Here is a 13,537-nt window from a genome sequence, read left to right as displayed (position 1 = left end):
TTGACGTTTAGAGTAGTGGATATTTTATAAATACAGCATTCGTATTTCTAAGAAATGCAATTTCCATATATATATGTATATCTATATATATATGCACAGCAGATAGCAAAAGCGCTGAAAGTTCATGTAGTCAAACTTCTTCTCTCATGGTAGACGGATTCGCTGTCTCATCCGTGTTATTCGAGCCGGGCTTTTGAAAAGGGCGCATGGAAAATAGACGGCCAGATGTGGACAGGAGGCGGGTTTTGGGCTTCGGACCCAGGATGTTGTCGGTGTATGGTTCTGTATCTAGAGTGACGTTTTCTGCCCAGGCGGCCTTTTCCTTCCGCAGATCTCCCTGTACCCAGGGAATCGTAATCAGGGTCCATACTCCAGCCCAAAGGAGTGGGAGACTCCATCCCAGCTTATAAGCGGACAGGAGAGAAAGAACTATTCGTCAGCTACTTGTTGTATTCAACGAGTTATTTTCGGGCAATTCAACAATCTGCAAGTTGAACTAACCACATAGGCAACATCTCTTGGAGTTGTAAATATTAATATGGTCGTAACTGTGGCAAAGATAATCGATCCGCCTCCCCAGAAGCAATTCATCTCGAAGAGCATCTGTCGAAAATAGGGGCTTGCTAGATATCTGTTCCGCAGCGCTCGTCGGTATTTCTGTCCTCCCGCGCCATCCACCGCAACAATATCTTCTATCAAAACGTATAACGCGGTCGGCATTACGGAGCCTTTGGGCGTGGAAGATATGCGGAATGGCGCTTGGTATCCTTGAGCGCGGAGGATGTCGAGCGTCAAATGCACTATCCCGAAGTAGAACATAACTGTAGGCAAGGGCATTGCTAGGAGACGAACTAAGAAGTTAAGCCATGTGTCAGATTGAATTGTCAGATTGCACAGGCAGAACGATATGGAGGCAATGCTTACTAAATGGCTCCTCTTGCACAGTTCCGCTGATGGCAGCGGGTTAGCTAACTGACAAATGCCATTGCATTCAAGAGAAGGGATGATAACATACATAATTAGCTCAACAGCCAGGATAAGCCATACTATGGTGAAGTTGATCTGGAAGAAGTCCAGCTGAAGACGTATACCACGTTAGTTTCATGAAGCACAAGGGCGATATCCATACCACTTACCCATGATCGCCGGGCATTAAGTGGCCTTACGACCGATCCCTTCCTATACAGAGTGTAAAATCTGTAGAAATATTCAGCGACAGCAACTCCGCCCAACGCAGCCGTGCTAATCGTAAAAACTGATAGATAGAAATGAAAGCATCGTTAGACAGGTTTTCAGATACCCCAGGTTTCTTCTGACTGAGAAATGGAAATTTTTTTTAAATACCTAAATTGTGAGACAGGTCGGTAAGATACCACAATGTGAAGTAGAGTATTAACGGCTGGGCAAGAGTGTCAATGACAAACAGAGTCCAGAAAAACGCGATGGCCCATTTACGATCCCGCAAGGAGTAGGGAAGATTCGGCGGGCCTGGAGCTGGTCGAACTGTGGGTTTGTCCATTAATGGGAAGTTATATGTGCACTTTTCAACTCCCCGTGGTCCATAACGGGTGGATATGTCAATAACACTTTGAAGGCAGCAAAGAAAAGGAAAGGAATAGCGTTGAGCAAAGTTCAGGGACGTTGAAATAGCCTGCAAGCGAATTGCCGTATATATATCTATGCAAGGGCCTGAAATGCCATATCCGACAATATTTTAGAGGCTGGAGATATGCTCCGTCAGCAGAGGCAGCAGAAATCTCAGGGAATGACATCATCGCCACTGCAAGGCGCTGATATCGCCGCCGGCCTGAGTCGTAGTGATTGGTCATTGTCGCACACAGCAGATAAATTGAACCTGTGGGAAATTCGCTTCCGGGGTTACCGGCAGACTGAGTCATCATTCATTAGTACGAGTATTTTAAGATGGCAGATCCAAAACATAGGAGTCGCAAGCCAGTCTCGAGTTAGTTTTGGTAGAAAAGGCGCGGCGCTGCGCTTCCTCGTCGACACGGGCTGAGCATCATGACTAGTGGCCTGCTTACGGGATTGCCCGGAGCAAGATACCTTCCAGCCAGAACATCCCGGGCCACATCACAATGGAGCGATGGGATACGAGTCTGTTTAAACTGCCTGGACTGGTCTTTGCGCTTCAAACTCTCGAATTCTCAAGTTCCAATGTTGAAGCCACACACATCACGTGGATGGCTAGATCCGGCCCATTACATAATCCACAAGCAGGGTTCGAGTTGGAAATGGAAATGAGTCCAACCACGTCGGCCTCAACGCCGCAAGTTCGAATCCCGCCGTCGGCAAATGCACAGAGATGTCTAAAATATCCCCCTAGAAAGGGCACAGCGTAATGATGGCTCGGAGCTTGAGAGACCTTATTGAATTTTTGCTTGCGGAGATATCGCTCTGTGGTGAGCGAGGTGCGTATCTTCTTCTCCACCCCCTTTTCACCGTGGCGGAAATGTGTATGTATACAGACTGTATGAATTTGTATTTCAACGAAATTTCACTTGTTTTGCACAAATGAGTTTTACCCATAAACTATGTCGTTGATGGTTCCTGAGATGAAAGTATCTCAGATGCTTAGATGCCTTGGGCGCATGGTAGACCTATCCTGAGCTAATATCTCAATATAGGTGCTTCTCCTGCGGATGTGCTTGCTTTTATTGATGATTTCTATGATCCATCTATCCACCCAAGTGATCGCCCTCCTCCACTAGCTGGGACTACAAGCCGCATTCCAAATATTGACCGTAAGTTCAAGCAGAAAGCATGGGTTTGGCTGACCAGGCACCCAGAGGTTTCTGTTGGCAAGAACAGGGAAGGCAATAACCTTACTCTGGATGAGGTGGAAGGCCGGTGTGTCGAAACCGCTGCAGAGGAGCCATATTCCAATTCTCAAAATGCCCTACCACCAGAAGATGGCGGCCTCGCTGCCGCAGGGACGCAGATACAGCCAAACTCAGACGAGAAACTTCGCGTCTATGTTTCAGAAGAGCGAGTGTGGCTTGCTATCGCTGGGCATGAGCTCGACCATTCGAGGGTTCCTCCCCTAGAGTTCGCTCTTCTATCTGTCATTGCTTCCCGAAAGTGGCGAGGGATTATGCAGCCAGAACTACCTAAACTGACTGGCCAAGACAAGCGCTCCATTCCCAAGCGAACAGATTCTTTAAGCCAGAAAGGATACATCGAGAAAAAAGCTGTTCAGTATAAGTCTTCTCGTACAAGTTTATGCACACTCCGTCAATTTGTCCGTTCAAAACTAGCTGAGCAATGTGATGGGCTGTCTGGGGAGAATGCAAGTTCCCAACCGGGTGAGCTAACCAATATGGTTGATTTCCCTGTTCTCCTCGAGAAGCTTTTTCAATGCCTTAAAGAATTCAAGGTCATTACACGATATGACTTGAAAGCAAAACTTGGAATGGAGGATCGCTGGCGCGCCCGGATTTTAGGAAGGGCCATTCGAAAGTTGGAAAGAATAGGTTGTGTCCGTCGTGTCAGAGCAGTATCTCAATACTCTGATAGGATGAAAACTCGACATCAATCTGTCATGCTAATCCGGGAACTCACCGAAAACGACCTTCGGCTTTTCCTTGAAGACAGTCGGACTCTGATATCATACCTGGAGCAGGAGGACATGGATGCTGCTGAGATGGACCAGGACCAAGGCCAGCAAGATACGGTAGATGGACTACCCGAGGTTAAGGGAAACGTTGCCAGCACACCTGAAGTTGAATATTTAGAGCAGATGGGACGGGTTGTACCTAGATGGACACCGGATCAGATTTTGCCAAATTTAATATTTGACATCGTACATAAGAGTGGTCAAGAAGGAAGTACTAACCATGTAAGTGGGCTGAAAAGACTGCTTTAAGCGTTTTTTTCTATCCATTGACCGCCCAAACTGATATAATTATTCAAGGATATCAACGTCGCATGTATGGGCCCGTTTTACAAGCGGCCAATCGAGTATACAGTGAGTCGGCTTGTTGAGATTTGGCAGGTTTCTCAACCGATTTACCTTAGACACCTCGCTGTGGTTCGAGATGTAGGACTTCGGGGTACAATTTCGATGTATATCCATTATTCCTTGAGCAATTTCAGATCACTGGTGCACGACGGCCAGGTTTCGTGGGAGGCGGTGAAACTTTCAACGGAGAGAAAATTTAGTGTTAAAATTCCTCCCATTGATGCGACATTCCAAGTAGATGAACATGGTTTCCCTGTGGATATGAAACCATCGAACCTGCTGAATGATGGCGATGCAACACTTAAAGACTGCCTTGAGGCTGCGAAACCATCCGATTACACCCTCACAATGTACGATCCTGTTGTACAAAAACGTGATGACGGCACTTGCGGTACGTGATTGGTTACTTTGATATGTATGAGATAGATTTATACTAATTATCCAGAAGCCATAATTTTCCGAGGGAGGATGTTGGGCGGAAAGCCCAAAAGAGCCTCTAGTCACTTCGGTTTAGATGCAGGTTCATCAAGTGCTGAAGAGGACGCACCGCAGACTCCCATTTCTCGAGGGCGGAAACGGAGAGCAATTGAAGCAGATTTTGGTCGATTAATAGATGTCGTGGACGACGTTCTGGATGAAGGAAAAACTGGAGGACCATCCAAACGCCAGCGAAAAATGAAGGAATATGTTGATCCTTATGCTGGAATGACGGAGAAGGAGAAGTTGGAAGCCCAGGGACTCGACGAGACGTGGACCGAATACAGCATCCTCCTACTCGAACGTCCTGGACCTGGTATCTTTTTCACTCCACCAGGCAAGCGACGGCCAGTCGGAAAAGCCCGGGGTCGCCCGGGTCGAAGTCGTATTGCTGTCATCAAATCGGAGAAGCTGAAGGAAATTGAGTGGTTTTCTAATCAGCAAGATACTGAAGATTCCCCAAATGAAGCTACACAGGATTTGGAACCTAGTTTTGTAGCTGTCAATCAAGCAGAGCGCATTGCGAATCGATCCGAATCACCACCTTACTCGAGAACGAAACTTTCTCGGTCCACGGCGATGCCCTCATCTCGACTCACTGATCGATTGCAACCGGGTGAGGATGCCGATGTCCAAGAAACTCTTCCTCCTGGTGTTGACGCGGGGACCCATGACCATCTCGACAATCCACCGCAATCCAATAAAAGGAAATATACTGACATGGGCGGTGATGAAGAAACATCGATACCCGCTCAGACTGGCGAATCCCCCTCCAAAAGAAGGAATACTCAGTTGCAACAAAGTCGCCAAGTGTCCAGAAAAGATCTTCCAGGGAAAGAAATCGACAAGTCTCCTAGAAGGGATGTCAGAACTGGTCCAGCAGAGCTAATTAGGCTTATTCCACAAGCTGACAAGCCGGTGCAAGGTCCACAAACCACAGGGCAACGTGCGACTCCCGTAGCAGCTAGGCGTGAGCGAACACAGAAAGTTGGCGATATCAATGTGGGTTACGAGGGATCAAAATCGCCTGAAGCGGTTGAACATATGCCGAGTGGGAGTAATGGTGAAACACCCTCAGAAGCTTTACGATCGCACAGACCCCAATCCTCCAGCGCTACTCCTTCGGAGCATGTACCCGGACCAAACAATACATGTAGGGAAGCCTCCCAGCCCAGGATGGAAATCGAGGATACGGAAAATAGAACAATACAAGCCACAGATATTGCCTCTCAAGCTTCTGAAACCATATCACTCACAAATGCTAAAACGAAAGCTAAGAAGCCAGATATTCAAGGAGGATCCATTGCGTTTCTTCGAAGGAAGATTGTCATGGATGTGGTCGAGAGCGCCGACGGAGTGTATCCATACGGCACTGAGTTGTGGTACCCTTTCACTACTGCTTGGCTAAAGACCAAACAAACCGAAAGGCCCGACTTTCGCACACTTCGAAATGCGGTGAAATATATGACTGAGAGTGGGAAGCTCCGCCAGCTAACCTTCAGCGGGAGGAACAGCAAAGGGCTAATGGTCACCAAGTCCATCATTGCGAAACCAGATATCCCTGCAACTGATCCAATAGTTGTGGATTTGCTGAGGGCAATGTTAGAAGCCGACCCCCAGCAATACTTCCCACCCGGCCCTGATATTGATCCATCAATAAGGAAGTCGCACAAAATCACACAACTGCCCGCAAGAAAACTCCCGGAGATAGAAGAAGAAGTCACTGTGACATTACATCAAGTGCCGGTGAAGGCCCGACCTCCTGAAATGAGACATACCCGTGTTTACAAACCAAGATCGGGGCCCATAGAACGGCTTCGAAGTACTAAGCGACGGTCTCCTGCAAATTCCTTTTTGAACTGGTTAACAACGATGCAAGACCCAAGCCTGGAAACGGGAATACGGCAGCACGTCCCATCAATACCAAGGCCGTTACCATACACAATCATTTTGTGTCCGTCCCAATCGTTCCATGCCCCAACTGGCACATTTGGAACCATATTATCTGATATGCAAGGGCGTAGCAAAACAACGACGATGCCCCAATGGGCCCAGACAGCCATGAGTTTACCACGAAATCTTGGAGATATCCTTTCCATGACAAAGAAACGGCAGCCCCCATCGTCAAATCTGACCGATCCTGTTTCTAGCAGGGTATTCTCTGAAATTGATGCAGTAGGCAGATGGGAATCTAGGCACCCTGAGCTATTCGATTCGCAGAGAGTCGGATGGAGATACATTAACCATGGGATACCTGGCCCATTTCAAAGCGCTCCTCTGGACGGCTCTGTACGATTCGATGCCAGTGAAACTTCACAAGTATCGACGGGACGAGCAAGACCACATCCGCAGAATTCACTTCGGATCCTCGCATCATCGTCCGCCGGAGTAACTCCATCAGCGCGTCCATCTGGTCGTCAAGTCGCATCTCGTGGTCAGAAGCGCCTCGACCTACCCTTCAACCGACGACTCGAGCAAATGCAAGAGTCAAAAGCGGATAAACGAACTTCCAAAGCAGCAGCCCCGACTGCTCGAAGAATCAAGCTCATCAATATCCTCTCTGGCGACATTGTACAAAAGATCACTGTTGCGATGGTCGTTGTTCGAACTTTGGCAGGTGGACTTGAGGGTAAAATGATTGACTGGCAGCTCGTTACGCTAGCTTTCCCAGATCACGACCCTAAGCTTATCACGGATCGTGGAAAGGCGATCATTTCAAGAAATCGACTTCAAATGTCGAAAATGCAAAGTGATTTTCAAGACCAATATGCAGAAGCATACGAGAAGGACCAGGTACCACGTATCGATTATGCCGACCTTACCTCGTATGATTGGCAGTGGATCGTTAATTGGGCGAGCAACAAACTCGAGGCCCCCCGTTCAGATAATCTTCCAAACTTACCAGCTACCCACCGGCAATTTGATAGCCTTTTTGACGTTCGTCCCGAACCGGTTCAAACGCTTGACGAGCTATACCAACATAATGCCCCAGCCACGATTCCTCGAAAACAAGCCTTGCTAGCTGGTACAAGCTTTGCAATCCCTGTTGCCAGGACTGGCACGAGACATGAACGGCAACGGCCCGGAACTGAACGCCTCAACGTAGCTAAAACCTGGGTACGGGCGAATGTGATCACGCCGGAAGAGTCGTATAACTCAGCAGAGGCGCGGCGCATTCTTGAATGCCTTGGCGAAGAGCTCATTGGGCAAGCGATACAGTCGCTCATCATTGAACGAGTGATCTCCATGGGAAATAGGGGTCGAATTACTCCAGGGCGCAATTACGACGTGACAGAGTATTTCGTGCATACATTTGGCCGCAAACGCGCCATTGAAGCAACGCAGTTGAAACGAGCGGCGACTTTCAAAACCACCATCCTGGACACGCAACTGCATCTGGAAGGGAAATGCGCTGTCAACTATGACGCGGAAGACGGGGATATCCTCGTCCTTATCAACCTCTTCGCCGAGGGGAGGGTGACGATATGGCCCAAAAACCCGCCGAGGGATAAATACGGGCTGACGGATGGCGGCTACCTGACGCGCCTCATGGACAAGGGCAAGCTTCGCTTCGACGTCGAGGTTCTCCCTGTCCCCGAACGCTACGTTTATGGAAACCCCGTCCAGCTCCCCAAAAGAATGCCGAGAGGCGATATGCCGGCTGACTTCCCGCCCTCCACCAGTCCCCCTTTCTGCAAAATCCCCCTTTGGTTCGATATCCATGGCAACTTTGTCAAGATGCTCTGGGACCTGGTTATTGCGGCGGTCGTGGGCTATCTTGCTGCTCGCCCCGGCCTCAGCGCAGCAGGCATCAGCCGTATATTTCAGCCTCATATTGCTGAGTGGGAGGTAGCTTTGGTTCTGGAGTGGATGGAGGAAGCTGGTGTCGTTGAGAGGCTTGCTGGTTTGTCTGGCTGGGCGGTGAAGGAGTGGTGGTGGATGGTTGTGCAGAGCTGAAGGGCTCATCGTGTATTTTTAATTACTCATATGCAAGATTGATGTATTATTGTCCATGGAGTGATTTTTGTACAAGACAAATACTGACGCATGCGAAGGTGTATGCAGTATAGCTTATTTTATAGCGTTATTAGTATCAAAATCTACCTTTAAACTGAACAGCGTCGTCGGTTGTCTGGATATCTTGCTGGGGATTAGATAGGCCGTTAAAGGAGGGATGGAAAAATTGAGTTCCGGTAAGGAAACCGTCGCCATAAAAATCTGCGGCTCCTAATAGTATGTATAGTTACAGTGTGGTCCATGATCAAAGATATAGTCAGTCAAGAGATACACAACGAAAATGAATAAAGAAATAAAAACTTGCTTAAACCATCAATATTCATGACGCATTGGAAAAAAAATCAGTCTAGAACGCCATCCTTCCCCACCCGACAAATAGTTACAAGCAAGCATTCAAGGAAAAGCATCAATATATAAATGAAACATAATAAACCAGCAATGCATTAGTCCCAATTGTGCCATTCATCCTGGCCTTCACTCCTAGTTCGCCCACTCGACTGGCTAGGGGGTGTGCTGTCGTCTTCTGAAACTACCTCCTCCGCGCCGGGGCGGGGAGACATGGGCCGCAGCGTTTTCATCGAAAGCCCCGTGTCAGGACGCTGTACATGAGTACCTCTATCGTCAAAATCTTCGTTATTGGTTGGACGCCGCGAGACATCGCTGTAGCCTCCAGCTGACATATCGCCAGAGGATTGCCATGTTTCAGATCGTGGGGGTTGCGGGGCAGTAGGTGGATGCAGTTGGTCCAGTGGCTGGTGCCCGCGCCACCGTTGTATTCTCCTGTTCTCTATGCGTTGTTTTGTTTCAAGCCATTCGGAACTTGCTTCCCAATGCCAGCCGTCGCCTGTGGTGTTGCATATGGGCAGGAACCAAAGCAAGGGGTTTTCGCCGAAGAGATGTATGAGGTTGCGGCGCCATCCGAGGTCAAATGCGTGAGGGAGCTTTTCTCCGTCTTGTTCATCTAAGTATTCATCATATCGCGCTCTCTCACGAGCATGTTCAAACTCGTCATAGGAGTGGTAAAGGGATTGTTGTGCGGGGGATAAATGTTGGTGTTGGGCATATGTTGTTGGTACGTGATCGGGATGGAATTGACGGGGTGCAATGGTAGGCGAACTTCGCTCTTCACCTTCCTCCGCACGAGTCACGCCAGGGATAGCGTTGGCATGTGCGTCGAGGAATTGATGACCATAGCTATGGAGTGTGTGGCTAAGGCGGTGGTCGATCTGCCCGTTAACGGGGCTCGCTCTTATCTGCCTCTGGCGATCAAAAGATTTGCGGATAGGTGCGAGGTATCTAGTCTTTTCTAAACATTCTATCGTTGTGGAACCTCGTGCTGCAAGGTTGATATGCCAACCTGTGAATGCGGATAAAACCAGGCCCATTATGCCAGCTATGACGGCTAAGAGAACATTGGCGACAGGACCGAATGATTCGATATACCGAGTATCATTCAATATCTCTGTCCAAACCCAGGTTGCAGAAACTGCAAAGCATACCCAACAAAATAAACATGTGTATATCAAAAACAGCAAAAACGGTTTGTAGTTACGGAACCCGACGCACGTAGCTAGCCAAGGGCAATGGTGATCCATCTTGAGAACACAGCGCTGGCATGACGAACAGTGGTGGGTGCGATCAGGTTTGATGCACATACACTTTTTGCAGTATCTTTTACCACCCGCCGAGCTCACCGTCAGGTTTGTATAGCCGGATGTTTCCGTCGTGGGAAGAGAGCTATACATATGTCGGTTTCCGCGACTATTCGTCCGAGGCCCCGTCAACGGAGAACCCGGATCTGTGAAGACAGCAATCGTATACGAAGAATTTAAAAGGATGTAAAGGATTATTCCGAGAACGGATGTTGCAGGACCTGGTTTATGTGTCAGAGAAGTGCATTTAAACCCATGCCGTAGGTAAGGGAGTTTTGCTAGGTGCACTCAAGATAAAGCGCACTCCACGACGTACCAATCCACCTGCTTTTTGTTGGTTGCATTCCTATCTTTGCTTCCACATATACAGACCATGTCGTAAGTCCGTACACGAATGCCAACGGGAAATATATGAACATATTACAGCATAGGCGTTCACATCTTCGAGCAACTTCCTGGCACCTCCTCCTCGAAGGCGAAAGCGGAGGACTCGTGGGAGCTGGGGCGGAGAACGCCTCCATCTTGTCAAGGCTCCGCCTAAATCGAAAAGGGAGAATATATGTATCTCATCGGGGGAATATGGAATCCATCGAGTGTACGTCCAAGTTGCTTTCCGTTGTCGTTGTCGTTGTCGTTGTCGTTGTCTCGGAGTTGTCTTGGAGCTTGGAGCTGGTAAGTGGCTTGGCAATACTCGTAATTAAATAAATTAGTTACCGTATTCACCAGCCACACCGCCTCTGCCTTTGTATCAACACACATCATCCCAGCAAGGGTAGAAGGGTAACTTCGCAACGCTGACGGCATTCCTGGGCTTCTTTTTGTATCTCGATGAACTTCTGGATTATACTTATACCAGATGGAAATACTGTTGGCCCTGATATTTCTCTTGTGTTCACCTGATCTCCATGGATTCTCCTCTTTAGACGGCTATAGCGTCATATATCATCCATATTCGAGACTAGTCGTCAACTCAACCTATTTAGTCTGAGCTTCGCGGATGAAGTCAAGTCATCCCAACTGGTATCCCGTTCACTATCGTGTCCATCCTCCGGCACAGTTCTCTTATCCGCGATCACCGTCCTTGCGTGGTGTCCCCACTTGTTTTAATAGAAAGAAGCTCAGCGGCGAATAAAGCAAAATGCGATTGAGCGTAAAATGACGACTGGAATCTCCCTTGAATTGAACCCAGCAACTTCGAGCTTCTGGAAGTTACTCTGATACTTCTTCTTTCGTTGGCCTCCACGAGCCCAGGAGATCCGGACTTGGTATGGACATTCAAGTACGAACATTCTCTAACCTATGACATTTACGTTTCGAGTAATTCGAAGAAGGATGTTGCTCAAATCTTGTCTGCTACTATACTCGAACTTAGGGGTCAACCTCCTTTTGACAGACAAGAAATTGACAGTTCCAAACCTTCCTTCACATTAAGTTACCACTTACAATCGACTGATTGGTGATTTTGAAGTACATTTCGAGCCTGTAAAGGGGGGATACACCTGGTACATCGATTACTTCCTGTTTACTTGTACGCTTCCCCTTAACCCATGATTCGGCTGCTTTCTGATCTCTGGGTCTATCCGATCCTGGCTTGTCAAAACTAGTCAACAGGATGGATATGTGCACAGCCGAGTTGCCTCTCGAGTGCCAGCTCGGAAGTTAGAACAAAAAATCAATCCAAAAGTTTCTAAAACCCACAGAGTATCTAAAGCAGATACCGGAGACTCATCAATTACAATACCATGAGGCAGCCAATTTAAGGAGCAGCTTTAGAAAGCTGACTGGACTAAATTCTAAAGCACAGCTGGGAATAGCAAGGCCTGCACGTTCTTGCAACCATAAACTCTCGCATTAATGTTGGAAGAACCCAGACTCTCAAAAACAGTTCCAACTTAGTCTTCGCACACAGTGCACAGTTTCAAGGTATCGTGTTGTAAATTGTGAAGGCCATTGATATCCAGCATCCCAAAACTGAGCCCTAATAGCCCTGGGCAAATCACCCAGGCTAGGGGAGCATTATATACCTGGCTCAACTCTCGATCTTTCTTCCTTTCTCTCTTTATTTCTTTCTCTTTTCTTCCGAGATTTGCACTGCTTCTGCCTTTCAATACTACATGAAGCCGGTTGCTGCCCAATTTTGCGCGGTTAGTGTATATATCATGTAGGATCTGAGAGCTAAAAGTGCGACTCCGAGACCCAACCACGATAGAAAGACACATACGGCCGTCCAGATATACGCGCCCACCTGATGTCGTTTCAAATTCAGCCAATTTCCACGTACTTACCTCCCTGCTAACGGTATAATCAATCAGGGATTTGATTTTGAATAGTACTAGTACATTACTCCTCACACCTGAGTAGCAGGAACCAACACAAGCATGGCGAACGACAGCCCCGTCCATTTCTTTGACATCACCTCTAAACTCCTAAGTATGCATACCAGTTTTCCATACTAATACCCATTGAATTTCTTCAGAACAAACCGTAAGGGGAAAAAAAAAGAAGACAAGAAGAAACCCAAAACTAACCCCACCTCACAAAACAGTCCCTTTCAAATCCTGGTCCCCCAATACCCTCCGCACCCGCCTCGTCCTCAACTACAAGAAGATCCCCTACACCCAATCCTTCATCTCCTACCCAGACATCGCGCCCTTATTGCAATCACTCTCCGTCCCGCCCCTCCCCGGCAGCACCAACTTCCTCCCGTACCCCTTACCCGCCATCGCCCACCCAGCCACCCTCGCCCACCCCACCGCCAACCCCCACGGCGTCATGAACGACAGCTGGCCCATCGCCCTGCACCTAGAAGGGGCGTTTCCGGCTCCTGACCACCCTACCCTCTTCCCCTCAGCCGGCAGCCACGCGCTCGCGCTCGCGGTGATGAAGCTCGTCAGCGCCCTGGTGCCCGCGACGCGGCGGATCCTGGTGCCGCAGATCCCCGCGCTCCTCGACGAGCGGGGCGCGGCGTATTTCCGGCGGACGCGGGAGGAGATGTTCGGGGTGACGCTGGAGGCGATGGCGGGGGATAAGCGCGGAGTGGGGCAGGCGTGGGAGAGCGTGGAGGCGGATGTGGAGGTTGTGCGGCAGATGTTGAGGGGCCGCGGGGGCCCGTTCTTCGAGGGCGCGGAGGCCGGGTATGCGGATTTTGTGTTTGTGGCTTTTTTGACGTGGTATGAGCGCGGGGATCGGGTGGCGTGGGAGCGGGTGGTTGGTGGCGGGGATGGTGAGATTAGGCGGTTGTGGGAGGCGTGCTTGCCGTGGATTGAGGGGCAGGGGGTGGAGAGGGAGTATGTGGTTGGGATGTAGTGTCGTCCATTCGCTGTTTTATATATTGTTAATTATGTCGGATGAATAGTGGATTACGATGCGCAGAGGAAGAATTTAGCTACACAGACAACAAGACCTGGAAAAG

General features: G+C 48.8%; 4 protein-coding genes across 4 annotated transcripts; 2 read left to right on the top strand and 2 right to left on the bottom strand.

Moving 5' to 3' along the window:
- Nucleotides 1–130: 130 nt before the first annotated feature.
- Nucleotides 131–1,928, bottom strand: HCBG_07488 (uncharacterized protein; the record flags this gene model as incomplete). The annotated part of the gene is made up of 6 exons (XM_045434537.1): nucleotides 131–403; nucleotides 502–851; nucleotides 925–950; nucleotides 1,016–1,077; nucleotides 1,137–1,255; nucleotides 1,345–1,928. 6 exons carry the CDS (start codon nucleotides 1,517–1,519, stop codon nucleotides 131–133), a joined length of 1,005 nt encoding a protein of 334 aa, XP_045284743.1.
- Nucleotides 1,730–8,413, top strand: HCBG_07487 (uncharacterized protein; the record flags this gene model as incomplete). The annotated part of the gene is made up of 5 exons (XM_045434536.1): nucleotides 1,730–1,963; nucleotides 2,345–2,429; nucleotides 2,808–3,856; nucleotides 3,932–4,370; nucleotides 4,425–8,413. 5 exons carry the CDS (start codon nucleotides 1,730–1,732, stop codon nucleotides 8,411–8,413), a joined length of 5,796 nt encoding a protein of 1,931 aa, XP_045284744.1.
- A 233-nt stretch (nucleotides 8,414–8,646) lies between these two features.
- Nucleotides 8,647–10,646, bottom strand: HCBG_07486 (palmitoyltransferase pfa3; the record flags this gene model as incomplete). The annotated part of the gene is made up of 3 exons (XM_045434535.1): nucleotides 8,647–9,959; nucleotides 10,131–10,346; nucleotides 10,442–10,646. 3 exons carry the CDS (start codon nucleotides 10,644–10,646, stop codon nucleotides 8,917–8,919), a joined length of 1,464 nt encoding a protein of 487 aa, XP_045284742.1.
- A 1,857-nt stretch (nucleotides 10,647–12,503) lies between these two features.
- On the top strand, nucleotides 12,504–13,431 carry HCBG_07485 (lignin degradation protein; the record flags this gene model as incomplete). Its single annotated transcript, XM_045434534.1, has 2 exons — nucleotides 12,504–12,555; nucleotides 12,671–13,431. 2 exons carry the CDS (start codon nucleotides 12,504–12,506, stop codon nucleotides 13,429–13,431), a joined length of 813 nt encoding a protein of 270 aa, XP_045284741.1.
- Between the last annotated feature and the right edge of the window lie 106 nt (nucleotides 13,432–13,537).

This window comes from Histoplasma capsulatum, assembly GCF_000150115.1.
Source record: "Histoplasma capsulatum G186AR genomic scaffold supercont2.12, whole genome shotgun sequence".
Lineage (NCBI taxonomy): Eukaryota > Fungi > Ascomycota > Eurotiomycetes > Onygenales > Ajellomycetaceae > Histoplasma > Histoplasma capsulatum.
Note: the sequence above shows the minus strand (reverse complement) of the source record. Positions and strands in the feature narration are given on the sequence as shown.